Genomic DNA, 25,556 nt, shown 5'->3' with positions numbered 1-25,556 from the left:
AAGTCAGAAAGAAGTATTTGAGAAAAACTCATCACCTGTGCAACATGTTCCAGAGAAATAGCCACAGGAGCAAATGGAGCCCGTACCTTAATCTCTGGACAACAAACCCACTTACTCTTTTTCAAGTGGAAAAAAAGAAACACTCGCCAGGCCGCGCAATTTTGTCCCACATCGACAAATTATACTTCGGTGGTGCTATTTATATAATCAGTTCTACGAGAATCCATTGCCGAGTCAGGTCACGCTGACTTTTGACCCAAAGTGGGGGCAATAAGGATGGCATGGAAGGGAAGAGTGTGTAACGTCGTCTGCATGAAATCGGTGTCAGACGTCATATGCGAGGCGCAAATTTGGCCCAGAGATGCTTTGGGGTTGGGGCAAGATTGTGGGTTTCTAACCCTTGTCGCAGAATGGAGAGTGGGAGAGGTGGCTTTGCAAAAATGCCGCTTTGCCTGTAATTAGGTAGAGGTCTTCCGTCGCTGACTACGAAGTGGAAAGATCACACGTCTTTGTGCATCAAAGAACGCTGGCTTATTAGAGCAGCAGATGGCGCTCCGTTTGTCTGTGCTTGGGTTCCACGTGCCGGGCACCCACTGTTAGGCTCCAGGCCCACTCTTTAACCCCACCTCCATCCTTTTGTTGTTCATCTTCTTTGTGCATATTTTATGATTTTTGTTTTTGGTTGAATTTACTCTGTTACCTTATTTATTCTATCCATTTTAATTTATTAAATAATTTATTTTATCTTTTTCCTTTTCAAAAAATTTATTTTGTACAACATTTTTTTTTTATACATATTTTTTGGTTTTTGTTTTTCGTTGAATTTACTATGTAATCTTATTTATTCTTTCCATTTTTATTTGTTAAATAGTTTATTTTTCTTTTTTTTTTATAAAAAAAAATATTATTTTTTACAACATTCTCCAATGAGTCGGATACTGGTCGTTCTCAGTTGCGTTAGGCGTCTCACTACTATTATTTTTCTCCTCTAGTGGAAAGAGGTGAAGTATGGTGAAGTGAGGTAGTGAATGTGTCTTGTTTGATTTTAACCTATAACCAAAGCCATTATGTTTAAAGTGGGAAATCTGGCTTGGATAGGTTCTTTTCTATACATCAATTAAGAGAACTTCAAAATTTCAATTGCTATGGAATAAAACTTGGAAGAAATTGTGACTTTAAACTAATATCGGACCAAAAGTACAATAGAAGCTTAAAGATAAAGAGTGTCTGATGGACATAATGCAGTTACAAGAAAGCAAACACAAGTCCAAGTGGGCCTAAATACAGTTAACTAAAAATAATAGGAAAATTAGGTATTAGACATAGATAACTTTACTTATTAGTATTTAAGACATTTGATATTTTGGTTTGGGTTTTAATACCTACAAAAGAATTGTTATTTTGGATTAGGCCAAAGAGGAAGACCAGATTTGTTGACCCACCTTACATTAATCATTAAAAAGACAATTATACCCTTTTCATTTAAAAACCTAACCCAAATTCGTTAGTTTCTCAGATCTCTCTCTCTCTCCCCGCGTCTTCTCCCTTTCTCCTCCCCTCTGTTTCGACCGACACCAACAAAACCCCCCAGCCACTGTCACGTCGGCCACCCAGCCACCGGACCGGTCAAGTTTTGACCGGCGTCGCACCCCAAGCCAGCTCCGACCTTCCTCCTACCTCTGCTGCTGCTGTTTTGCCGGAAACCCAGGTTTTGATCGGATTTTTACTCGGTTTTCCAATCCCTCGATCTCTCTCCTCCGGCCCTCAAATCCTTCGATTGAGGTATGGTTTTCTAGCTAGTTTCCATTGTCTTCTTCATTTTTTTTATAATTTTTTTGGTTTATTTGCCTCTGTTTGTTTGCAGTCCTATTTTTTTTGGATTTCGTGGGTTCATTTTCTTGACTTTCAATTTTGAAAGTAACTTGCTTTATCTGTTTTTGTTTAGATTTGAGCCATACAAACCGCTGTGCTTCTTGCTATATCTCCTTATTTATAAGGATATTGAATTGCTTGTTATCATGTTGATTTCTTTATTCTTTGCTCATTTTCTTTGAAGTGTGTTTTTAGTCTGTTCAAAGATATTGTTGATATATGATTATTTTTGTTTGATTCATTTCTTTTAAAATAGTATCTGATGTGCTTTATTTTGAATATCAGATGCATTGACTTGTACATATGCTTTCAGATCCTTGGGGAAATATTAAGAAATGCTTGATTTTTATTTATTTTTTGGATGAATAACATAGGCTTTATTCATTTGAAAAGAATAAATACAAAGTGGACAAGATATCCACATGCTACAGACTAAAAAAATACAAACTATCAAAGTGTCCATATAATCTTAACCAATATGATCGACGGAATAATTCAAGACATATAACGAAGGCTAAACTGTTTTTTCTGTGTCACATGGAAACGTTATTAAGCCTTTTATGGGGAGTCAATTTTGCATATCCTGATTGTTCTTGCATTTTGAAGTGGATTGCCATTTCATGTCTATGTAGTATGCTTTATGTGAAACAAGATTTGTGTCCTGCAAACCACAGATGAATTCTATGAGTGTAACACAATATCTAGTATTCGAAGCCTTGTTCTCTCTCTCTCTTCTTCCATCTTTATGAAAATATTCCAGATTTCTTAAAAATGAATATTACATTTTTGTTTCTGTTGCTTCAGATCCAATAATGCATGATTAATTAGTTCTTTTATTTATTTGAAAGGGTAAACAAATTTTGGAGTTTTCTTTGGCTGTTTGTTTTTTAGTTGTCTCATAATTGTACTTTTGTTGATTCAAATGCAGTATTCCGCGTTTTATGTTTGAGCATTGTTTACCTGAGTACTGATGTTATCATCTTGCCTTTCAGTTGTCAAATTATACAGCAGCAGCAACATCCCCAGCCAATGAGTGACACAAAGTTTAGGGAGATTGTTAAAAAATTGGATGAGGGTTTGTTGCGACATGCGCACACAAAGGTTTCTCATTTTCTTTTCTATCTGTTTTTCTATTCACGTCTCTTTTAGCCGATTTAGGCAGACGTTGTTTCTCTCTTTTATCAGTCTTATTGCAAAAGGTTCTTACCTGGTATTATTTCAACGGTTGTGTTATTTGCAAATACTATTTTAGGATGACTATATGAACATGGAAACTTTGGAGAGTCGTTTGCACAATTTGATTAAGCGACCCCAAAACCAGAGACAGCAGTATCAACAGCTTGTTATTTCTTCCTCTCCTATTGGTACGATGATACCGACCCCTGGTATGCTAAGAAGCACGGACACGGATACGGATACGGCGATACGATACGATACGATACGGGGATACGGCAAATTTCCAAAAACTAGGATACGATACGTCATGGATACGGCAATTAAAAATTTATATTAAAATATAATAATAAAAATATATAAAATTTAAAACATATTTTAATAAACATAAAAATTCAAATTCATCAACCAAATTCAAATTTAAACTCTAGAAAAATAAAAAAACTGAACTCTCAATCAACTACAATATTTGTAATGTCTTCCCCATTAAATAAAGCAACCTCCAATGATGGCTCATCAAGAGAAAGGTTAGCAATTTCAAGCATCCCAACACCTTCTTCACCCAAGTTATCAAATCCATCTCCTCCAATATCCCACATTTGAGTAACACCTTCTTTGTAGCTTGGGCTCTTCCTTGATAAAAGACGAAGATTATTATGCACAAATACCAAGTCTTCAGCTCTTTGGGGTGTTAACTTGTTTCTTCTTAAAGAGTGAATGAAACTATATGTACTCCAATTTCTTTCACAACACGAGGAGGAACAAGGTTGTCCAAGTAGCTTCAAAGCTATGGATTGGAGAGTTGGTGTTGAAGCTCCATGAACAATCCACCACACCATTGGTTCCATGTGAAACCTATCATTCATAGCATCAATAGCGCCAAAGTCATCTAAGCACATTGAAAAAGAGGCATACTCCATATTGATATCTCTTCTAGCTCGGTCATCTGAAAAGTATTTCTCAAGACACTTTTTTCTTTCCCTTGTAATCTCAACATCTTGGTGTGGAGCAACACGGCTAGGATCCTCTTGCAGCCATTCTGGACTATAAAACCTAAAAGTAAAGTGTAATATTATTTCATAAAATTATCACAATATGAAAAGTAAATTTAAAATCCTTTAAAAGGAAAAAAGCACATAATACTTACCTAGGATTTAAAGAATGTGCCAAACAATGGAGTGGTGTGCTACTCTTAGTCCATCGCTCCACTAAAATGTGATACACCACATCAAAAAAGTCGCTTTGTTCATGCAGTTGCTTGTGTTCTTTCCTATAGATAGCTACCTTCACCTTCTCTATCATGGTATCCCACCACTCATAAACCAAGTGAAGAGAAGGTTTATCTGTGTCTGCCATTCTAATCATCTCATATATAGAAGCTGTAAAGGAAAGTATATAATCAATATTATCCCAAAAGTATTCATCCAAAATCTTTTCCTTCACTGCTCTTGCTTTGCCAACATCATCCTCTTTATATAAAGACCAGTTTGGACTAATCACCATTTGTTGTAGACCTTCCTTTACTTCCTTAAATCTTCTAATCATCACAAGTGTAGAGGCAAATCTTGTTTCAGCAATGGAGAGCATCTTCAATTTGCAGTGGTCCTTATACATAACCAATCTCATATTATGGTTCACAATAAAATTTTTTATGAACCCAACATCATCAGCAATGACCGAAATCCAACTACATTGATCATACCAATCATCATTTAGTTTTGGTGAACATATGCTCTTCAAAGCAAGATTGAGTGTGTGAACCACACATGGTGTCCAAAAGATATTGGGATATCTAGCCTCAACAAGTAATCCAGCAGCTCTACAAACTGGCGCATTGTCAGTGATTACTTGAACCACATTTTGATAACCAATTTCCTTAATGGAGTCGATAAGAAAATTGGCAATACAATGTTTGTCCTTGTACTCTCCCTCACAATTAATTCCCTTCAAGAACATAGGCCCGCTCTCACAAGTTGCCATAATGTTAATAAGTGGTCTTCTTTGCGAATCTGTCCACCCATCACTACACACACTTACACCTTTAGTGCTCCATGTACCCTTAATTGGTTGTAAACACCGCTCAATGTGGCTCTTCTCTTGTTGCAAAAGAGTAGTTCTTAGTGCATTGTAACCTGGTGGAACATATCCTGGAAGTGTAGAAGCACGAATATAGGAGTTTCGATAATGTGGATTCCTTGCGTGGTGGAAGGACAATCCACCTGTATAAAACATCCTTGCAACTTCAGCATCACATTGATCTCTAGCCTCTTTTTGAAAAGCTATATCAAGGGGCCCATTCATTCCTTTTCTCTTTTTTTGCTCAACATTGGACATAGAAGAATAAAGTAAAGAGCCAGTATTAGGCAAAGACACTTGTCTTGGAGCTGTACTTTTCAAACGGTATTCACATTCTCTCACAAGTTTTTTCATTTCTGCAAAAACTTCATCAGTAACCTTATTACAAGGTGCAATCCCGTTTCCCGACATTTTCAACAAATGAAACTTGACTCTAGAGTAGGAGCCTTTGTAAGATTTATGACAATAATTGCATTCAAACATAGTATTTCCTCCTCCTTTTCCTAACTTGTCAAGCCTTTTAACATACTTCCACAATGGAGCATGATCATCTACCTCGATTTCATTATTCTCAGTAGGATTAACATTAGCACTTGCATTATTATCCGGATGACTCATGTCCCTGAATATAAAATATAATATTATTAAATTACATAACCATAAACTTTTTAAAACAATCAAATTGTCACGTGGAAGGGAGGGGGGTTTGTTTGATTATCTAATAGATTATAGATGACATACATCATACATGTGATACCTGCAGTTTGCATGTGATAGCTACAGACATGAAATATAATAATAATAATATAATATATAATAATGTATGTGTAAAAGTGGTGGTGACATAGGGACAAAAAAAAAAGTATCAGAGAGAGGTGAACATACCACCACGTCAGAGAGAGAAGCGTGAGAAACTGAGAGGGAAGCGTGAGAGACAGAGAGAGAAGCGTGAGAAACTGACAGAATAGAACCAAAATTCGTGAAATAATCTAACCACCACGCCAGACGAATTCAAGAACCAGGCTTCTTTTATATGGGTGAGTGAAGAAGATGAAGAAAAATTGCTGAAGAAGAAGAAGAAGAAGAAGAATTGATGGGTGGTGTGGCGGTCGGCTTTGCGTTCTTTATATAAAGAAGACGAAGATTTGCAGGAAAGATCTTCAAGATTTCAATTCAAAACAGGTAAGGCAAACATCCTTGTTGTTCACGACTTCGAATTTCTGTCGAATTCCAATTCTTCCCGAAATTGTTTCCTAAAACGTATCCTAAATTTGGGATACCCGTATCTATCTGGTCAGATACGCGTGTCCTTTTCTGATTGACCGTATCCGTTGACTCGGATACGTATCCCGTGCGTATCTTTGCGTATCCCAGCGTATCGTATCCCCCAGCGTATCGGATACGGGATACGCTGGTCGAGCTGCGTATCCGTGCTTCTTAGCTGGTATGTCACACAATGGGAACTCAAATATGATGGTTACTTCTTCTGTGGATGCTTCTATGAACACTAGAAGAGGAAGTACTAGCATTGCACCTACCACAGTCAACACAGGGAACCTGTTGCCTGCTGGAGGTCAGTTTCCATTTTTGTATCGCAGTTTCTATTTCTGCATCGCAGTTTCCGTTTCTGCATTGCAGTTTCCATTTCTGCATTGCAGTTTCCGTTTCTGCATTGTAGTTTCCGTTTCTGCATCGCAGTTTCCATTTTAGTACTTTCATCTTGTTTCCTCCATTTTGCTTCTATAAAATTATTATTATTATTTTTTTATATAATTGATATCTACATTGTATTTTTGTTGCAGTTTCTGCTTTTATTTTCAGTTTTTGTGTGAATATGTGGTGAAATGAATTATTTTTTTTTATTAAAAAAAACCGTTTATCGTTTATATAAATATTGTATAACGGAATAAATATTACAAAATCAAGTTTGGTGTAGTGGTTTGTGAGTGAGCCTTCCTCCTTTGAGGATCAAGGTTCGAGTCCATTCAATGACACAATTTTTTTTTTTTTTAAAGGTGAATAAAGGGCAACGGAGTTGATCCCCTGCAGACGGTGGCAGGCCGGCGACGGGCGGCGGCAGGTGGCCGGCGGCGGGAGTTTGGCTGCGAGATTCCGGCGGTGGTGGTCGGTGGCGGGATTCCGGCGGTGGTGGCCGGCGGTGGTGGCTGGCGGCGGGATTCCGGCGGTGAGATTCCGGCGGTGGTGGCCGGCGGCGAGATTCCAGCGATGGTGGTTGGATAGATATGGACATGTGGCATTATATGCTTGCCTTAGAAGGAGTGGCATTGTGTGTAATTTTGATATTTTTTAATGATATTTTTGTAAATTAGGTACCACATTTTGGTCTTTGGCCTTATGCTAATTAGATGAAATTGTATTTCTATCTTCCAAATTAGTAAACTATATTGTGGTTAAAAGGTCTAACAAGGCCCAGGGGAACCCTATCAGACATTAAAAAAACTCTTCTCGGGCACCATTAGGGTTAACTAATCTTTGTACCCTTCTTATAAATACCTCCATGTTGGAGAAGAATATATATCTGAAAATTTGCCCTATTTTTTTTGACTCTATCTTAATATGGACAAGGGTTTCCTTTTCCTATTGCAAAAAGGATTCCTAGAGAGTTTATTGATGAGCAAGACTCTTAGGCATATGCATATAAATACAAGTGCCACGACTTACCAGATCAATGTAACCTACAATAAAGTATTCACCCCATCTATAATCAGTGTGTGAGGGGTCGGATTGAGGAGAAGAGATCTTGTATGTTCTTGATATTCCGACAACTCTAATTGAATACTAAAATACATGTGTTCTACTTATGTGCAATGAATACAGTTTACATCTGGTGTCAGATCATAGTCTGCATGTTTTAGAATCAAAAGAAATCACATGTTTCTTCATAACGAAGAAATTAGATGCCATGGTATCCTCATGATTGATCAAGTTTTCTGTTTAAAGTTTCCATGTTTAAAATTTAACATAATTATATTCTGATATTGCGGCTATAACATTTGTTTCATTGTTTTTACTTATGCAAAGTGCATCTAGTGGCCACGGATATTACTCATTATATGTAGTTCAACCTTGAAACTCCGATATAATTCAGAATTTTTATAATCTTGAGATACATTCTAATTCCAATCCTTTTTTTTTTTAAATTCTAGAATTTTCGAAACTTTTGGATATTGGAATTGATTTGAACTCACTAAAGTTAAAAAAATTCGAATAAAAATGGGTCGAAATTAGAATTTCCAATCCAACTTTCACACCTACCTGAGATGCTATGTACTTTTTTCCCACAAAAGAAATGAAATCACAATTTCAATTATTCATATTGTTGTAAAAGTCTTGATGAGTGGAGCCCACGCATTTGGAAATAATGAAGAATATAAAGATGATGTTGGAGGAAGATTTTGGAGATCGACTGCACACTCACGGGAAGCCAAGAAACTTTCCCTATAAGTGGACGTCCTCCCTTCATTGTAATGGATATATAGTAAGAGAGAAAAAGAATCAATGAAAATATCATAAGAGCATTCCTATCGCTATTTGAATTCTCTAAATTCTCTCCTTATTATAAACAAGTTGGATTATGATGGATGCCCACCATACATCCTTCCTTATTACTTCCTACCACTATGAGGTTATTATAAGTAAGTTGAATACCCACCATCTTTGTATTAAAACCTTTCTCTACGATTGTGCTCACTATAATGTAATCCACCATTATATTATATTGGTAAAGTATGTTTTTCATTGCCTATAAATACAAGGCATTAATGAAGTGAAGGATATCAGTTCCTACGAAGTGCTAATCTAATTGTTAGCGTTCTCTCCAAAATTCTTCCTAAATTTTACTAGATTTATATCACGTTATCAGCACGAGTCTCTAACCACCCGAGACTCTTGATTGAACTCGGTATAATTTTCTTCTCTCTAAATTTATATACTGTAATTTAAATATGAGTACTATTTTTACTAACCAAGTCTCATTTAGATGTAGCTATACATATATTAATTAAAACAGGTGGAAGCTATATCAACACATGAATATTCTATGTCATCTAACTTTTGTGCAGGGTACTTATCTATTATCTAACTTTTGTGCAGAATATTTTTCTAATTCATTTTATATCTAACATTCGTGCATGACATTTATATATCATATACTTATTCCTTTTTGAATATATGCATAAGTTTAATAGCTAAAGTTTATAGATTATTTTTTTTATGTAATGAAGTTTCCTTATTATACATGAACCCGAAGTTCATAGATCAACATATTTTGAACCCGAAGTTCCAAACCAAAATGATAATTGTAATATCATAAATACTTTATAAGAAGTGAATTTTGTTGAATGAAAACCTGAAGTTTAAATTCAAAATAATATTAGAACCAGAAGTTCTAAATGATATGATAATCCAAAGAGCCAGAAGTCTTAAAAATTATTAAATTTTGATATATAATTTCAAGTACATAATCTTGAGCATTTATATTATTAATTCATACTGTTATTTTATGGATACACAACAATGTCAAACCTTGCCAAAATCGATTTCATTGCACTAGATATTTCTGGAAAGAATTATCTAACATGGGTTCTGGATGCTGAAATCCACTTGCAAGCGAATAACTTGGGAAATACCATCAGGGAAGGAAATCAAGCATCCCTGCAGGATTGTGCAAAAGCAATGATTTTCCTTCGACGGCATCTTCATGAAGGATTAAAGACTGAGTATCTTGGGGTAAAAGATCCAGCAATACTATGGAAAAATTTGGAAGAAAGATATGACCACCAAAAAAGCATAATACTTCCAAAGGCTCGATATGATTGGATGCATCTGCGTTTGCAGGATTTCAAATCTGTAAATGAGTATAATTCAGCACTGTTTAAAATTGTATCTCAATTAACCTTGTGTGGAGACAGAATTACAGATGAAGATATGCTGGAAAAGACATTCACTACTTTCCATGCATCCAACATGCTCCTGCAGCAGCAATACAGAGAAAGGGGGTTTAAGAAATATTCCCAACTGATTTCATGTCTTCTTGTTGCAGAACAAAACAATGAACTTTTAATGAAAAATCATCAGTCTCATCCAACGGGATCAAAATCATTCCCTGAAGCGAATGCAAATGAGAATATACAAACATTATGGCCTGAAGCAAATGCAAGCCGATATGGGCGTGGTCATGGACGCGGTCGAGGACGAGGTCGTGGTCGTAATTACGACAATTACCGAAATCAAGTAAGTTATTCAAATAAGAAAAACGTATCACACCACCAGCAGTGGAATAATAGTGATAGAAAAGGAAAAGGAAAAGTGATGTATAATTCCCAAAAGAAAGACGATGATGCTTGTTATAGATGTGGAGTGAAAGGACACTGGTCACGTACATGTCGTACACCAAAACATCTTGTTAATCTATATCAAGAATCAATCAAGGGAAAGGGAAAGGGAAAGGGAAAGGGAAAGGAAAAGGAAACAAACTACACTGATTTCGATAATCTTTTTGATGATGATAACGAGCCGTTAGATATCACCCATTTAGAAGTTTCTGATTTCTTTACAGAAATAAATGGAAACACTGATCCCATAATCAATGAAGAAAATGCCAATAATGGTGGCAATGATGGCAATGATGGCCATGATGCCAATGATGACATGAATGATGAATGATTCAATGTTGAACTTTGCATTGTACTTTATGTTGTGTGTTTAAAATTCCGCATGTTGTGTATAATACTTAAAATAAAGGGCTTGTTGTATGCTGAATGTTTCAATTTCTACATTTTGTGTAATGTTTTTAATTCAATAAGATGGATCCATGATCTAATTATCTTTATCATCTTATATAGAAATATGAAAAATTTCAATGCTTTGAGCTATTCCAAAAGATGTGATGGAGATGTATGTCTAGTAGACAGTGCAACAACGCATACGATTCTTCGAGATAAGAAATATTTCACGCACTTAAAAATAGCTAAAGCCAATGTAAATACCATTTCGGGTACTTCCAAGTTAATTGAAGGCTCCGGGAGAGCCACAATAATACTCCCTGGGGGAATAAATATTTATATAGAAAATGCTTTGTATTCAGTCAAATCCAGAAGAAATCTACTGAGTTTTAAAGATCTTCGTCTTAACGGATTTCATATTGAAACCATGAATGAGGGGAACAAAGAATATCTTTACATCACTTATATTAACTCATGCCAGAAGCATGTAGTGGAAAAACTTCCAGCTTTCTCATCAGGATTATATTATACTACCATAAGTGCAGTAGAATCAAATTATATAAACCAGAAGTTTAATAATCAGAAACTATTCATGCTCTGGCATGATAGACTTGGTCATCCAGGGACAACAATGATGCGTCGGATAATTGGAAATACATTTGGTCACCCATTGAAGGACCAGAAGATTCTTCCACAGAGTGATTGCCCATGTGTGGCTTGTTCACAAGGAAAGTTGGTTATTAAACCATCAATGGTAAAAGTTGTTGGTGAATCTCCCATGTTTTTACATCGGATTCAAGGAGATATTTGTGGACCTATTCACCCACCTTGTGGACCTTTTCGTTATTTTATGGTATTAATAGATGCATCTTCCAAATGGTCACATGTTTGCTTACTTTCTACAAGGTCTAATGCTTTTGCAAAACTACTTGCTCAAATAATTAAATTAAGGGCACATTTTCCTGATTATCCTATTAAAACTATTCGTCTTGATAATGCTGGTGAATTTACATCTCAAGCCTTTGATGATTATTGCATGTCAATTGGTATTAATGTTGAACACCCTGTTGCACACACTCATACTCAAAATGGTTTAGCAGAAAATTTTATCAAACGCCTTCAAATGATTGCTAGACCCCTAATTTTTAGATCACAATTACCCACTTCGATCTGGGGACATGCTATATTACATGCTGCATCTTTAGTTCGCATTTGTCCAAGCTCTATTCATCAATACTCTCCATTACAACTTGTTTTTGGGCAACAACCTAACATTTCTCATTTAAAGATTTTTGGTTGTGCTGTTTATGTCCCAATTTCTCCACCACAACGAACTAAGATGGGTCACCAACGACGTCTTGGCATTTACGTTGGATTTGATTCTCCATCCATCATTAGATATCTTGAACCCTCAACGGGTGACATATTCTTGGCACGATTTGCAGACTGCCACTTTAATGAGACAGTTTTCCCGCCGTTAGGGGGAGAAAAACTACCGATTCCAGAAGAACGGCGTGAAATTACATGGAATGTACCATCACTATCTCATCTTGATCCACATACAAATCAAAGTGAACATGAAGTTCAACGGATCATTCATTTGCAAAACATTGCAAATCAATTACCGGACGCATTTACTGATACAAAGAAAGTGATAAAGTCTTATATACCGGCCGTAAATACTCCCGCAAGGATTGATATCCCTGAAGGACAACATGATAATACATCAAAAGCACGCCTGAAGCGTGGGCGTCCTGTGGGTGCTAAAGATAAAAATCCCCGAAAGAAAAAGACACTAGTGCATATTCCAGAAGAACAGAAAACCATAAAACAAATGAGTGCTCCCGAAGAGACAATAACTGATCCGTTTAAAGTTGATAAAAACACAGCCCCTGTAGCGGCATATGCACCCGAAGATATACATGATGAGATTAGTTTAAATTACATGAGTACAGGAGAAAGCTGGAATAGAAAGGAAGTGATTATAGATAATATATTTGCTTACAAAGTTGCAATAGATATTGCAAAAGACAATGAGGATCCTGAACCAAAAACGGTTGAAGAATGTCGACATAGAAAAGATTGGCCAAAATGGAAAGATGCTATACAAGCAGAGTTAGATTCACTGGAAAATCGTAAAGTATTTGGACCAGTAGTCCGAACACCTGAAGGCATAAAACCTGTTGGACACAAATGGGTGTTTGTACGAAAACGAAATGAGAAAAATGAGATTGTAAGATACAAAGCACGTCTTGTAGCACAAGGTTTCTCACAGAAACCCGGGATTGATTATAATGAAACATATTCCCCCGTAATAGACGCAATTACATTGCGCTACTTGATTAGCCTGGTTGTCACAGGAAAGCTTGACATGCGACTTATGGATGTTGTTACAGCATATTTATACGGGTCACTTGATACTGATATTTATACGACAATCCCCGAAGGTTTTAAAAATCCTGTAACAAATAATCCAAAGCAATGTGGTTTGTATTCGATCAAATTACAACGGTCCTTGTATGGACTAAAGCAATCAGGAAGAATGTGGTACAACCACCTTAGCGAATACCTCTTACAAGAAGGGTATATAAACAATCCTATTTGTCTGTGTGTCTTTATCAAAAGAACAGAAAATGGATTTGCTATTATTGCAGTTTATGTGGATGATTTAAATCTTGTAGGGACCCCTGAAGAGCTTACAAAAACTGCTGCATATCTAACAAAAGAATTTGAGATGAAAAATCTTGGGAAGACTAAATTTTGCCTTGGCTTGTGATCGGTTCATAATTGTATATCATTTTGTACCCTTCTAGCTTATGATTTGGTTATGTTTTTTAGTTAAACTTGTGCTTTTAATCCTTTTTGTGTTTATCTTTCAGTTCATTGAGCTTTAGGTAATAATGATGGCTTTAGAGAGCATAATTCATGCAATTCAAGCATGTTAAGGCCTAATTTGGATGAATGGATGAAGAGCTTAAAGACAAACTCATTTTGGCTACAGCCCCCTGCCAGTCCAGTTCCGTAGGTCATATTGCAAGCTTTGTTTCAACACCCTACATAGCTCGAATGAGGCCACATTCTTTATGAAAGTTGTTCCAATTGGTGTGTACTATAACATATCCAAAATTCAGCCCCATTGGATAAATCTGGAGTCCGTTACCTAGCAAACACAGAACCATGCTCAGGATGGATCTTATCAGCGCGGAAAATGAGTTAGCAATTTGTTTCGGCCTTAACTTCTTCCTCCGACCTTGGATTGGCCCAAATAACATATGGCTGGAAAGAAGACATTCTGAACTTCAATTTAGAGTGCTTAAAGTCTTAATTTGATTAAGAGAAGCCCAAGTTGTAAGGCCTTGAAGTTGCTGGTCATGCTGACCTCAACATGTGCTGGTTGGATGCTTGGTCATGGTGAGCTAGGTATGAGCTATCATTTCTGGTTGGAAGCTTGGTCATGGTGACATGAAGATGAGCTAGGGCTGCTGGTGGGATCTATTGGTGAAGTGCATCAACCAATTCAAGATTTTCTAATACAAGTGCATCACCCAATTTAGATTTTCTAATACAAGTGCATCAACCATTTCAGAATTTATAAAACAAGTGTTGTATGCATTAGCCATATTGAATTCAGATTTTCACTTCCCCTAGGCCTATAAATAGGGAAGTTCTCTAAGCTTGTAAACACACCCCAAGGGGGGGAGCTCTCAAACACTTCTCTAGAGCTCCCTTCCCTTCTCTCCCTCAAATTCTCTTAGTTTTCCTTTCTAGTTCTCAATTCTAGCTTTCTTTAATGTTTTCTTAGTTGTAATTTATTTTTCTTGTAATGTACATTCTTTCTTAAGTATTCAAGTTTAATTAGTTTCCAAGTTTCAATTATGGTTTTTGTTCTTATTCATTATGCTTATAAGTTAATATGCTAGTTTGAATGATTGATCACTATTTAGGCTTGCATGTTAGCTATCTTGGTTTGAATTAAGAGTATACACCATGCTTTAATTCGAATTGAACTATGAATAGGAAGAGTATGTATGGACATTCGACAACAGGGATTAGATACATGCTTGGTTGTTTAAAATGTTCTTCTATGCTTAATGGGTTCCTAATGCTTAATTTTAGGTTAGACAACAAATGATCAAATTAGGGAATTAGGAACACAAGGTTATGACCACACACCATGGCTTAATCATACTTTAGCTAGAATCAATCCGTTAATCTAATTGAACTTGGGAACTTATTTGCTTGAGTTACTTATTTCTTTCTTCCTTGTTTTATGTTCTTTGTTTTTGTTTCTATTTTGTGTAGGGAAACTAAATTGGATCATTCAATCACCAATCCCTGTGGAATCGACCTCGCACTTACATATGCTATACTACCAATGGTTCGTGCACTTGCGAGTATCACAAGTTGAGGATGCAGCTTAATCCATTTTGGTGGAGCTAAATCTACGCAACAGCTTGCAAATAGAGCATTTGTCAAATGGAATATTTATCCATCAATCAACATATACAGAAAAATTGTTGAAACGATTCTACATGGAAAAGGCTCATCCATTGAGTAGCCCTATGGTTGTTCGATCACTTGATGTAAAGAAAGATGTTTTTCGCCCAAAAGAAGATAATGAAGAGCTACTTGGTCCAGAGGTACCATACCTTAGTGCAATTGGAGCTTTAATGTATCTAGCAAATTGTACACGACCTGATATTGCTTTCTCAGTAAATCTGTTAGCAAGACATAGCTCTGCACCAACAAAAAGGCACTGGAAGGGTATCAAACATATATTGAGATACCTTCGTGGAACAACCGACATGGGTTTATATTATTCAGAGAAATCAAAACCACAAATAGTCGGTTATGCAGATGCTGGTTATCTTTCTGATCCACATCAAGGCAAATCTCAAACTGGTTATGTATTCACTTGTGGTGGCGCTGCCATATCATGGAGATCCATAAAGCAGACTCTAGTCGCCACTTCTTCGAACCATTCTGAAATATTAGCACTACATGAAACAAGTCGTGAATGCATATGACTGAGGAATATGACTCAACATATACTAGAAACGTGCGGATTGTCTTCAAATAAAAATACTCCAACAATAATATATGAAGACAATGCAGCTTGTATTACACAAATCAAGAATGGTTACATCAAGGGTAACAGAACCAAGCACATTTCACCAAAGTTCTTCCACACCCATGAGCTTCAGAAAAGTGGAGAAATACATATCCAACAAATACAATCAAGCGACAACTTTGCAGATTTGTTCACTAAAGCATTACCAACTACAAGATTCAGAAAGATGGTTCACGATATTGGGATGCGTAAACTCGCAAATCTTTTGCCAGCATCAGGGGGAGCGTGTGAGTCATAAAGATATCCACACACTGTACTCTTTTTCCTTCGTCTAGGTTTTTATCCCACTGGGTTTTTCCTGGCAAGGTTTTAATGAGGCAGTGTCACACGCTCGTCTGTGTTATATGGAACATAACACAAAATTATATGTAACACATGATTATGTACTCTTTTTCCCTTCGACCAGTTTTTATCCCACTGGGTTTTGCTGGCAAGGTTTTTAATGAGGCATATTTCATGCATGGTGGACATCCAAGGGGGAGTATTATAAACAAGTTGGATTATGATGGATGCCCACCATACATCCTTCCTTATTACTTCCTACCACTATGAGGTTATTATAAGTAAGTTGAATACCCACCATCTTTGTATTAAAACCTTTCTCTACGATTGTGCTCACTATAATGTAATCCACCATTATATTATATTGGTAAAGTATGTTTTTCATTGCCTATAAATACAAGGCATTAATGAAGTGAAGGATATCAGTTCCTACGAAGTGCTAATCTAATTGTTAGTGTTCTCTCCAAAATTCTTCCTAAATTTTACTAGATTTATATCACTCCTCAATTTCTTTAGTTTTATAACACGTTATCAGCACGAATTCGCTTTCAAATATACCAGCTGAATTCTCTGATGAAACCCAAATCTCTTATCCCTCCCTCCTTCCATCCATCTTCTTCTGCAACTGCAACGTTACTCTGCAAGTGTGTGGTTGTAAAGTAATCAGAGCGGGAGATGGTCTCTGTTCTTGCCCCATTTATGCATACACAAATGAAGTTTCTTACTTGCCACCAGAAAATCAACAGCCTGAAGAACTGTCAATATGTCCACAAGCTCCTTGACAGTGCTTAGCCTCAACTGATCTGCCTCCAAAATTCTCACCATGGCTTGGCCATGCTCATCCAGAGCCTCCTCCACTTCTCTGTTCATCTCCCCAAATTGGCTCAAACCCTTTGCAATCATTTGCAAATGGCTGGTCTGCTATGTCCTTTCGCAGAGCTGCCAGCTCCACGCCAACCTCTCACAACCTCTTCTCGCCAAATTTTGCCCATCAAATACTCCACAGACCCAAGGCGTGTTGGAGCAGATGAGTTGGAGCTTGTGCAGGAAGCGCTAAAGCATCTTTTGATGAGAACAGCAAACCCACCGAAGGATAAGCTCCCTGCCTCTCACCTTTTTCTATTATTCTATTATTTCTTTACAATATTATTAACAAGATTAGTGTAGGTATACTGGTGATAGTGGAAAAGCACAGGCTTGGAATCAAACCTACACAAGAACCAATTTAACAAGACATGATATATTGAAAAGCAGCTTTTGGTTTAATATATTATAATGATAAGAAAGCAATTGACTGGGGACAGGAAAAAAGCAATTGAATTGGAAACTTGAAGCATGCGTGATATTCTTTGCCACTAACCACTTTCTGATTATATATTAGTATGAGAACATATAATATAATAATATATAGTAATTCTATGGACGGTTACACCTCATATATTTTTAAGTGGTGGTTTTTAATCCCGTATTTATTTTATTTACTGTATGTTGTAGGTTCATTACCCATATAATGTATTTACTGTATGGTGTAGGTTTATTACCCATACAACAGTATTTATTTAAAAGTGTGGCGCGGGTTTATCGTCCACACAACTGCCTTTACTTTTATTTAAATGTATGGAGCAGAATTAGTGCCCATACCAGCACGTTTACACGACTCGACCCGACCCGACTCGAAACCCGCACGGGAAAAACACGACCCGATTATAAATGGGTAATTTTCGGGTCAACCCGCGACTGACCCGTTTATAAACGGGTGGGTTTCGGGTCAACCCGCCAACCCATTTAAATACCTGTTTAAACCCGTTTATTAAATGGGTCGTGTCGTGAGTCGTGTCAACCCGTTTACTACCTGCCAACCCGCGAAAAAAATTAAAGAAATTGAACATTCAGCACACCCAATGGGTTTCGAACCTCAGCCAATTCCACCCCTCTCCTTGCTCCTTATCCATCTTGGTGTTGATAACTTTATGATTATATGTTACAACATTTGATATTTATAATGTCTTTACAAACTGATGAGCACTTAATTATTAAATTTTTATCCCTAAATTATATTTGTTAGTAATTATTCCTTATTATTTGAGTTAATTATGTATATAGGGTTTAGGGTTTAACGTTTTAATTCCTAAACCCTAAACCCTAAACCCTAATCCCTAAATCCTAAACCCTAAACTCTAAACTCTAAACTCTAAACCCTAAACTATAAACCCTAATCCCTAAACTCTAATCCCTAAACCCTAAACTCTAAACTCTAAACACTAAACCCTAAACCCTAAACCCTAAACTCTAATCCCTAAACCCTAAACTCTAAACTCTAAACACTAAACTCTAAACATTAAACCCTAACCCTAAACCCTAAACTCTAAACCCTAAACTCTAATCCCTAAACACTAAACCCTAAACCCTAAATCATAAACCCTAAACCCTAAACCCTAAACTCTAAACTCTAAACTCTAAACCCTAAATCCTAATCCCAAAAGGAATTTTGTATAACTTATAAAATTTGTATCATGTCACTTTTTTAGCAGAGGTGCAATATTGACTAAGTATGAAAAATGGTTTTTCGAAATAATCATTTTCTCAAGATAATTTTTGGCGGTTTTTATTCCTTACACATCAAATATGAAAACTTGATTTTATGGGATTTTAGTATGAAGTATATATTGACTTAATGAGCCATCATTTTTAGCCTAAATCGTATTTTGCACTAAAACTGATTTTTCATATTTTGATTTGGTGGGAATTTGATTTTCTAGTATTTTTATTTGAATCCAAATGGGGGGTACTTCCTTATTTGCATTGTAAACTTAAGTAAATGGAGTAATATAAAAATAAATAAAAGTAAAATGACAAAGACATTTACTTAAATGTTGGAGATGAAAATAAGGTAATCTGTATAGTACCAAACCCATTTACTTTGAACCCTAATAACCTACAGCACAATATATAATGTAAACATTCTCTCGTTCACATTCCAAAACCCAAACCTAACAGCCGTCAGCTCCTTTCTCTCTCAGTCTCCGTCTCTGCCTCCCATCCTCTGCATCTCTCAGTCTCCGTCTCCGTCTCTGCATCTCTCTCTCAGTCTCACCATCTCATCTCTCAGTCTCCGTCCCTGCCTCCCATCCTCTGCATCTCTCAGTCTCCGTCTCTGCCTCCCAGAGAAGAAGAGCTAAGCCTGAGACTGCTTTCCTCTCGGGAAATAATTATGGGTATTTTTTGGGCTTTGAATTCGTGTTCATTTAGATTTCTTTTTTGTTCTTGTTCCGAAGTTTTCTGGGCTTTAAACTTTTCGATTTATTATTAGCTTATCAATCAATTGGGGGTTCTATCATCAAGGCTTTTTATTCTGTTGTTATTAATTAAAACAAGGATTTGGGTGTTTAATCCACAATGAATATGCTAATTGATTCTCTACCAACAGATTTATTTCTTGAAAATATTATTACTCTTAGAGTTTTGCATTATAGATTCCCTTAAGAAATCCTTTTCTTTTGTTCTTTCTATTCTTTCCGCTCTGTTCTTTGATCTAAATTTTTGTTTATTCTATTCATATATGATTACAGTACGGCTGCCTTCTGCCAAGCTTGCCTTCAGATGCAACTTATGATATAACTTCGGGAATCAACTTCATTTGTGATCTTAATGACAACATTACGGCTCCGTGGCCCTCTTCCTCTTCTGAACATCCATCATCAATTTGCTGAGTTCTTTAATACCATCATTAACAATGGTGGCTGAATATTTGAGTTGGGAATGTGATGTTGTATTTGAGTTAGGAATGTGATGTTGTTTAGTAAACGGGTTACAAATGGGTCGTGTCGTGTCAACCTGTTTATAAACAAGTTGGGTTTGGGTTTGCATTTCCTGACACGATTAATAAATGGGTCGTGTTTGGGTTGGGGTTTTTTGACACGTTTAAAAGTTTGACACGACACGAACCCGACACGACACGACCCATTACCAGCCCTAGTTTACTTTACCGCACATTTACTTTATTATTTAAAGTATGGTGCGGAATTAACGTTCATACAACAAGCAATTTAATTTATGAATTTACTTTACCGCACATTTACATTTGTTTAAAGTATGGTGCGGGTTTATCGTCCATACCAGCAATTTCTTTACCAGCATTTTATTTACAAACTATTTATTTTATGAATTAATTGTGTGGTATGATGAGTTTTTACAGAATACAGAGATCAGGACCAGAAGTTCCTTGATCCTCATCATACAACTACATCAGGACTTGAAAGATCCTTGATGATGATAATGATATGAGAGCTGGCAGTCTCTCCGGTACTGTATTTGTAAATAAGAGATCGGATCTGAAGATCCTTGATCCTTGACATGTAAATAAGGACTTGGAGTTCCTTGATAATGTAACAGTACCGTATTGGTTAATAGTGCCGTACACATGAATAGTAATTGTACTGGCAAATGTACTGTACGCATGAATAGATACGTATTCATGACCTGATGAATAGTACCATATACATGAATAGTGACGTATGCATAAATATTAACCATTTTGGGTAAACCGTCACTATATACAAAAGGGAACATGCAATTCCTTAAACTCATGGATGAGTAATTAAATGAGATTCCAGAAGTTCCTCAAAACATGGACAATTATGTAAAGGACTGAAGTCCCGAAATATGTACAGGAAATTATAAAAATGTCCATACCATGAGAATATGTGATTTTGGCCCGAAGTTCAAAATCTAAGGGTATTGAATGTCCACACCATGAGAGTATGTGATTTTGGCCTGAAGTTCAAAATCTGGCAATATTGAGAACCTGAAGTTCCAACAATTAAATGGACAACCCTTGAGGTATTATTGCAAATTGTGGAACACCACATGTTTCTTTGGCATAAGAAAATGATGAATTTGATAAAGTTCGATTCCGTTATAATCAACACCTCAAGGAAGAAATATATTTTGTGAATTCCGGTTGTTAAGAATACACCGTGAAATGGATAATATCAGGATAAACCTCAAAGGATGAATTGAGGCTCCCCACATATTTTGTTATATTATATAATCTCGGCCGGAAACCCATGGATCCAAATATATGAGAGATCCCGAACTTGAAGTTTTGGGTATATAGTAGTTAATGCTCCTCACTACTATATTGCAATATTATCATGGCTTTTACTCAATTCATATTTCATGCCCATTTGAAAAAGGCAAATAAATTTTGAAGTCGTGTTTAGCCCTGGGCAGAAGTTCCGGACTCACATGGATAGTAATATTTAAGTTGAGAGATTTGTTGTCGTTATTTGAACCTATAAGGCACAAGGTTCCAAACCGTCATTTTGAAAAGACGTAAAAACCACAAGGTGCAAGTTTAAAAATTTGCCCAATTATTATAACAGAAAAGGAGCATACAACAGATAGATTTTCTTCACCTGCAAGAAAGGAGCAGGCTCTGTACAATCTATAAAATTCCATTATGTTCTGGAAGCCTCTGCAGGAAGAGGACGACGCCTCTTAAGCTTAGCCATGAGCCACTCGTGTTCTTCCAGAATCTTTTCATTGGAAATCTGCAGCATGTTAAGCCTTGTCTGCGTATCAGTGGAGTATGAACTCACTAGTTTCAACAAGGCATTATTCTCCTCTTTAAGTTTCTCAACCTCCTGTTGAGACTCATGAAGCTTTCTCTGAAGAGAAGAATTTTCAGTGTTCAACTCCTGAATCTCATTTTCTCTAGCACGCAAACGATTAGCCATGTTAGAAACAGAAGCAGCACTCTGAATGCTAAAAGCCAATGAGTCATCAATGGCCTCTTCTTCAGACCTCCAGGTTAACAACATGTCATCCATAGGAATAAGGAAATTCCTAGCTACTGTGACAGCAGTAGCATCATTCATCATCACAGAATCATCAACTGTGAGATGACGATTTTGGGATACAAAGGATGGGTGCCAAACTTTGGCATCACGGGTTGTTGTGGGAGCATTGTTGTGTAGATACAGCTGCACCAAAATGGATTCAGTTGCATCCTCAACTTGTGATACTCGCAAGTGCACGAGCCGTTCGGTAGTATAGCGTATGTAAGTGCGAGGTCGATCCCACGAGGATTGGTGATTGAATGATCCAATTCATTTCTCCTACACAAAACAGAAATGAAAAAGAAAGGAAATAAATAAAACAAGGAAGAAAGAAAATAACTAACTCAAGTAGATAAGTTCCCAAGTTCAATTAGATTAACGGATTGATTCTAGCTAATGTATGATTAAGCCATGGTGTTTGGTCATAACCTTGTGTTCCTAATTCCCTAATTTGATCATTTGTTGTCTAACCTAAAATTAAGCATTAGGAACCCATTAAGCATAGAAGAACAATTTAAACAACCAAGCATGTATATAATCCCTGTTGTCGAATGTCCATACATACTCTTCCTATTCATAGTTCAATTCGAATTAAAGCATGGTGTATACTCTTAATTCAAACCAAGATAGCTAACACGCAAGCCCAAATGGTGATCAATCATTCAAACAAGCATATTAACTTATAAGCATAATGAATAAGAACAAAAACCATAATTGAAACTTGGAAACTAATCAAACTTGAAACTAAAGAAAAGAATTTACATAACAATGAAAATTAAAGTAGAACTTGGAAAGACTTAAAGGAAAATTTAGTAAAAGGATTTTTGTTACAATCAATTGAGAACTAGAAAGGAAAACTAAGAGAATTTGAGGGAGAGAAGGGAAGGGAGCTCTAGAGAAGTGTTTGAGAGCTCCCCCCCTTGGGGTGTGTTTACAAGCTTAGAGAACCTCTATTTATAGGCCTAAGGAAGTGAAAAATCTGAATTCAATATGGCTAATGCATACAACACTTGTTTTATAAAATCTGAAATGGTTGATGCACTTGTATTAGAAAATTTGAATTGGTTGATGCACTTCACCAATAAATCCCACCAGCAGCCCTAGCTCATCTTCATGTCACCATGACCAAGCTTCCAACCAGCTCAATAGCTCATGCCTAGCTCACCATGACCAAGCTTCCAACCAGAAACAATAGCTCATCCTGAGGTCAGCATGACCAGCAACTTCAAGGGCTTACGAATTGGGCTTCCCTTAAGCAAATTAAGACTTTAAGCACTCAAACTTGAAGTTCAGAATGTCTTCTTTCCAGCCATATATCATTTGGGCCAATCCAAGGTCGGAGGAGGAAGTTAAGGCCAAAACAAATTGCTAACTCATTTTGCGCGCTGATAAAATTCATCCTGAGCATGGCTCTGTGTTTGCTAGGTAACAGACTCCATATTTATCTAATGGGGCTGAATTTTGGATATGTTATAGTACACACCCATTGGAACAACCTTCATGAAGAATGCTGCCTCATCTGAGCTGTGTAGGTTGCTGAAACAAAGCTTGCAATATGACCTACGGAACTGGACTGGCAGGGGGCTGTAGCCAAAATGAGTTTGTCTTTTAAGCTCTTCATCCATTCATCCAAATTAGGCCTTAACATGCTTGAATTGCATGAATTATGCTCTCTTGCTCTATTTGCCTACAAAACACACAAAGGGAGGCAAATAACTTAGAAATCTAAGAAACTAAGCAAAAGAAGTAAGTAAATAGGGCATGTATATGTATGAAATTATGAGCTTAACAAGCATCATTTAAATTGAAATGATTTGGGCGGGAAGAAGAGGAAGCCATTTTTAGAAGGTTTTTGAGGAAAATTTTAGAAAAACTGGACTTTCAGAGAATGAAAAGGAATTGAGTTGAAACACAGTTGCTCCAATCAAGAGGTAATATCTATAGGTGGAAATGTGGCACCGTTTCCAGGATCCCAATATTTCCCTGGATCCCCATATTCTTTTTCTTTTCCCAGGTTCCAAAACTTCACGTGGTCTCCAGTAATATCTGTCGGCACTTTCGGCGTTTTTCAGGATTATTTTCATCAAAGCCGATCTTGCTTTGCGGATTTCACGGAGTTACTTTTTCAAAAGCTCCCCGAGAATCTCGCAAATCTCTACGGTTAATTTGAAATTCACCGAATTTATTTATTCCCCTTATTTGTGTATAAATATGTTACTAACGAAATTTTCTTTGCAGAACACACTTAGTTTCCTCCAATTTTCTTCATATCCAATGATGCAATATCCACTTGTTTTTCATATTAGTGAGCCCTCGATGTGCTTGAGAAGCGAGACTATCTCTGATCATCAATTCAGGAAGTGAGACTATCCCTGATCACATTTCGGCAATGTCAGGGAACTGTAAAGGCGACCACATGCTCCAATCTCCTGAAGTTCCTCTAAATCAGGAGAAATGAGAGTTTGTTGTCTGCGCTCATCAGCTTCCTCACCTGATTGCTTACCTTATCCTGCAATTAATATCATAATTTTTGCATTTTTTTCTCTTTTTATAACTCTCTGTTCATAAAGGATTTTATTTTGTTTAGAACGAACATCCGAAGAAAGAATCCATGAAATAATCCTAACTCTGAGGGTTATTTGTTTTGAACAGAGAGAAGAATTGTGATTTTTGCTCTTGCGGGATATAACTAGATCATCAAGTGTCACATCATATTTGCAGGGCCGATACGAGCTTGACTGATACTTGAGAAAAGTTTCTCCCACCTAATGATGTAAGAAATACTTGTGTTATTTCATGCTTGTACTATTATTTTGATATTTTGTACTACATCCTTAAAGGTAACCAAATGAGGAGATAAGGCCGTTCCGGGAGAATGCCGTGCAAATGGCTATTCCAGAAGAGTGGCTTGTATCGTTCTAATATGTATCCATGAATTATTAATGCAAATTTCACAGATTGCAAGTTGGATACTATTCACCCCTTTTTGTGTACCTGTGATGGTAGGGTAAAGTTCCCCATCAATTTAAAGACCATGGTTGGTCAATAAATTAACTTTCTTTGTGTGTCGAGCGTGCCACCGTTAGCAATTTTTCAATTCTAACAGATTTGAGAGTAAAAATAACTTGCGCCCCAAGCTATTGACTTTGAACAAGCGATTGTGAATTTGGGTGAGGAATATCTCCCAAGTAAGTTCTTTTCTATGCCTTAGACTGGTAAGGACTTTTAAAATTTTCCTCAGTACGAAAACCGGTAGTTCTGGCCAGAATGAAAGATGACAGATTGAACCAATTTCAGGCAGAACTCCCTGTTACAAGACTCAAAAAGGGAAAAACTGACTATACAAGGACAAGAAGAGGGCTGTGCTTCCATTTCTGTCTGGATAGTTGCCTCTGTTTTGGGCTGGACTGGGTACGTCTGTGCTGGACTGGACTTTTA

At 36.7% G+C, this 25,556-nt stretch overlaps 3 protein-coding genes and 2 long non-coding RNA genes across 5 annotated transcripts; 4 read left to right on the top strand and 1 right to left on the bottom strand.

Annotated features, from left to right (window-relative positions):
• Nucleotides 1-1,412: 1,412 nt before the first annotated feature.
• On the top strand, nt 1,413-3,256 carry LOC110770967 (uncharacterized). Its single transcript, XR_015833442.1, has 3 exons — nt 1,413-1,782; nt 2,865-2,973; nt 3,125-3,256. It is a non-coding gene; the product is annotated as an uncharacterized LOC110770967 (long non-coding RNA).
• A 241-nt stretch (nt 3,257-3,497) lies between these two features.
• On the bottom strand, nt 3,498-5,532 carry LOC148296487 (uncharacterized). The gene is made up of 2 exons (XM_088248541.1): nt 4,193-5,532; nt 3,498-4,098 (listed from the first exon to the last, which is right to left on the bottom strand). Exons 1-2 carry the CDS (start codon nt 5,530-5,532, stop codon nt 3,498-3,500), a joined length of 1,941 nt encoding a protein of 646 aa, XP_088104667.1.
• A 4,125-nt stretch (nt 5,533-9,657) lies between these two features.
• LOC110773814 (uncharacterized) lies at nt 9,658-10,806 on the top strand. The gene has a single exon (XM_021978336.2). It carries the CDS (start codon nt 9,658-9,660, stop codon nt 10,804-10,806), a length of 1,149 nt encoding a protein of 382 aa, XP_021834028.2.
• Nucleotides 10,807-11,292: 486 nt separating this feature from the next.
• Nucleotides 11,293-13,235, top strand: LOC148296486 (uncharacterized). The gene is made up of 2 exons (XM_088248540.1): nt 11,293-13,098; nt 13,212-13,235. Exons 1-2 carry the CDS (start codon nt 11,293-11,295, stop codon nt 13,233-13,235), a joined length of 1,830 nt encoding a protein of 609 aa, XP_088104666.1.
• A 3,463-nt stretch (nt 13,236-16,698) lies between these two features.
• On the top strand, nt 16,699-20,801 carry LOC148296485 (uncharacterized). Its single transcript, XR_015833391.1, has 2 exons — nt 16,699-19,493; nt 19,848-20,801. It is a non-coding gene; the product is annotated as an uncharacterized LOC148296485 (long non-coding RNA).
• The last annotated feature ends 4,755 nt before the right edge of the window (nt 20,802-25,556 follow it).

Source organism: Prunus avium, chromosome 2 (assembly GCF_965620075.1).
Source record: "Prunus avium chromosome 2, drPruAviu1.hap1.1, whole genome shotgun sequence".
In the NCBI taxonomy this organism is placed as follows: domain Eukaryota; kingdom Viridiplantae; phylum Streptophyta; class Magnoliopsida; order Rosales; family Rosaceae; genus Prunus; species Prunus avium.
The sequence above is the reverse complement of the archived record's forward strand: the minus strand, read 5'-3'. Positions and strand labels throughout refer to the sequence as shown.

What these genes read in the sequence shown, in the direction of transcription:
- LOC148296486 (XM_088248540.1), top strand. Translation starts at nt 11,293, where the DNA reads ATGAATGAGGGGAACAAAGAATATCTTTACATCACTTATATTAACTCA. An exon ending in GAAATGAGAAAAATGAGATT is followed by an intron (nt 13,099 to 13,211) that starts GTAAGATACAAA and finishes CTACTTGATTAG; the next exon opens with CCTGGTTGTCACAGGAAAGC.
- LOC110773814 (XM_021978336.2), top strand. Translation starts at nt 9,658, where the DNA reads ATGTCAAACCTTGCCAAAATCGATTTCATTGCACTAGATATTTCTGGA.
- LOC148296487 (XM_088248541.1), bottom strand. Translation starts at nt 5,532, where the DNA reads ATGTCGGGAAACGGGATTGCACCTTGTAATAAGGTTACTGATGAAGTT. An exon ending in GCACATTCTTTAAATCCTAG is followed by an intron (nt 4,099 to 4,192) that starts GTAAGTATTATG and finishes CTTTACTTTTAG; the next exon opens with GTTTTATAGTCCAGAATGGC.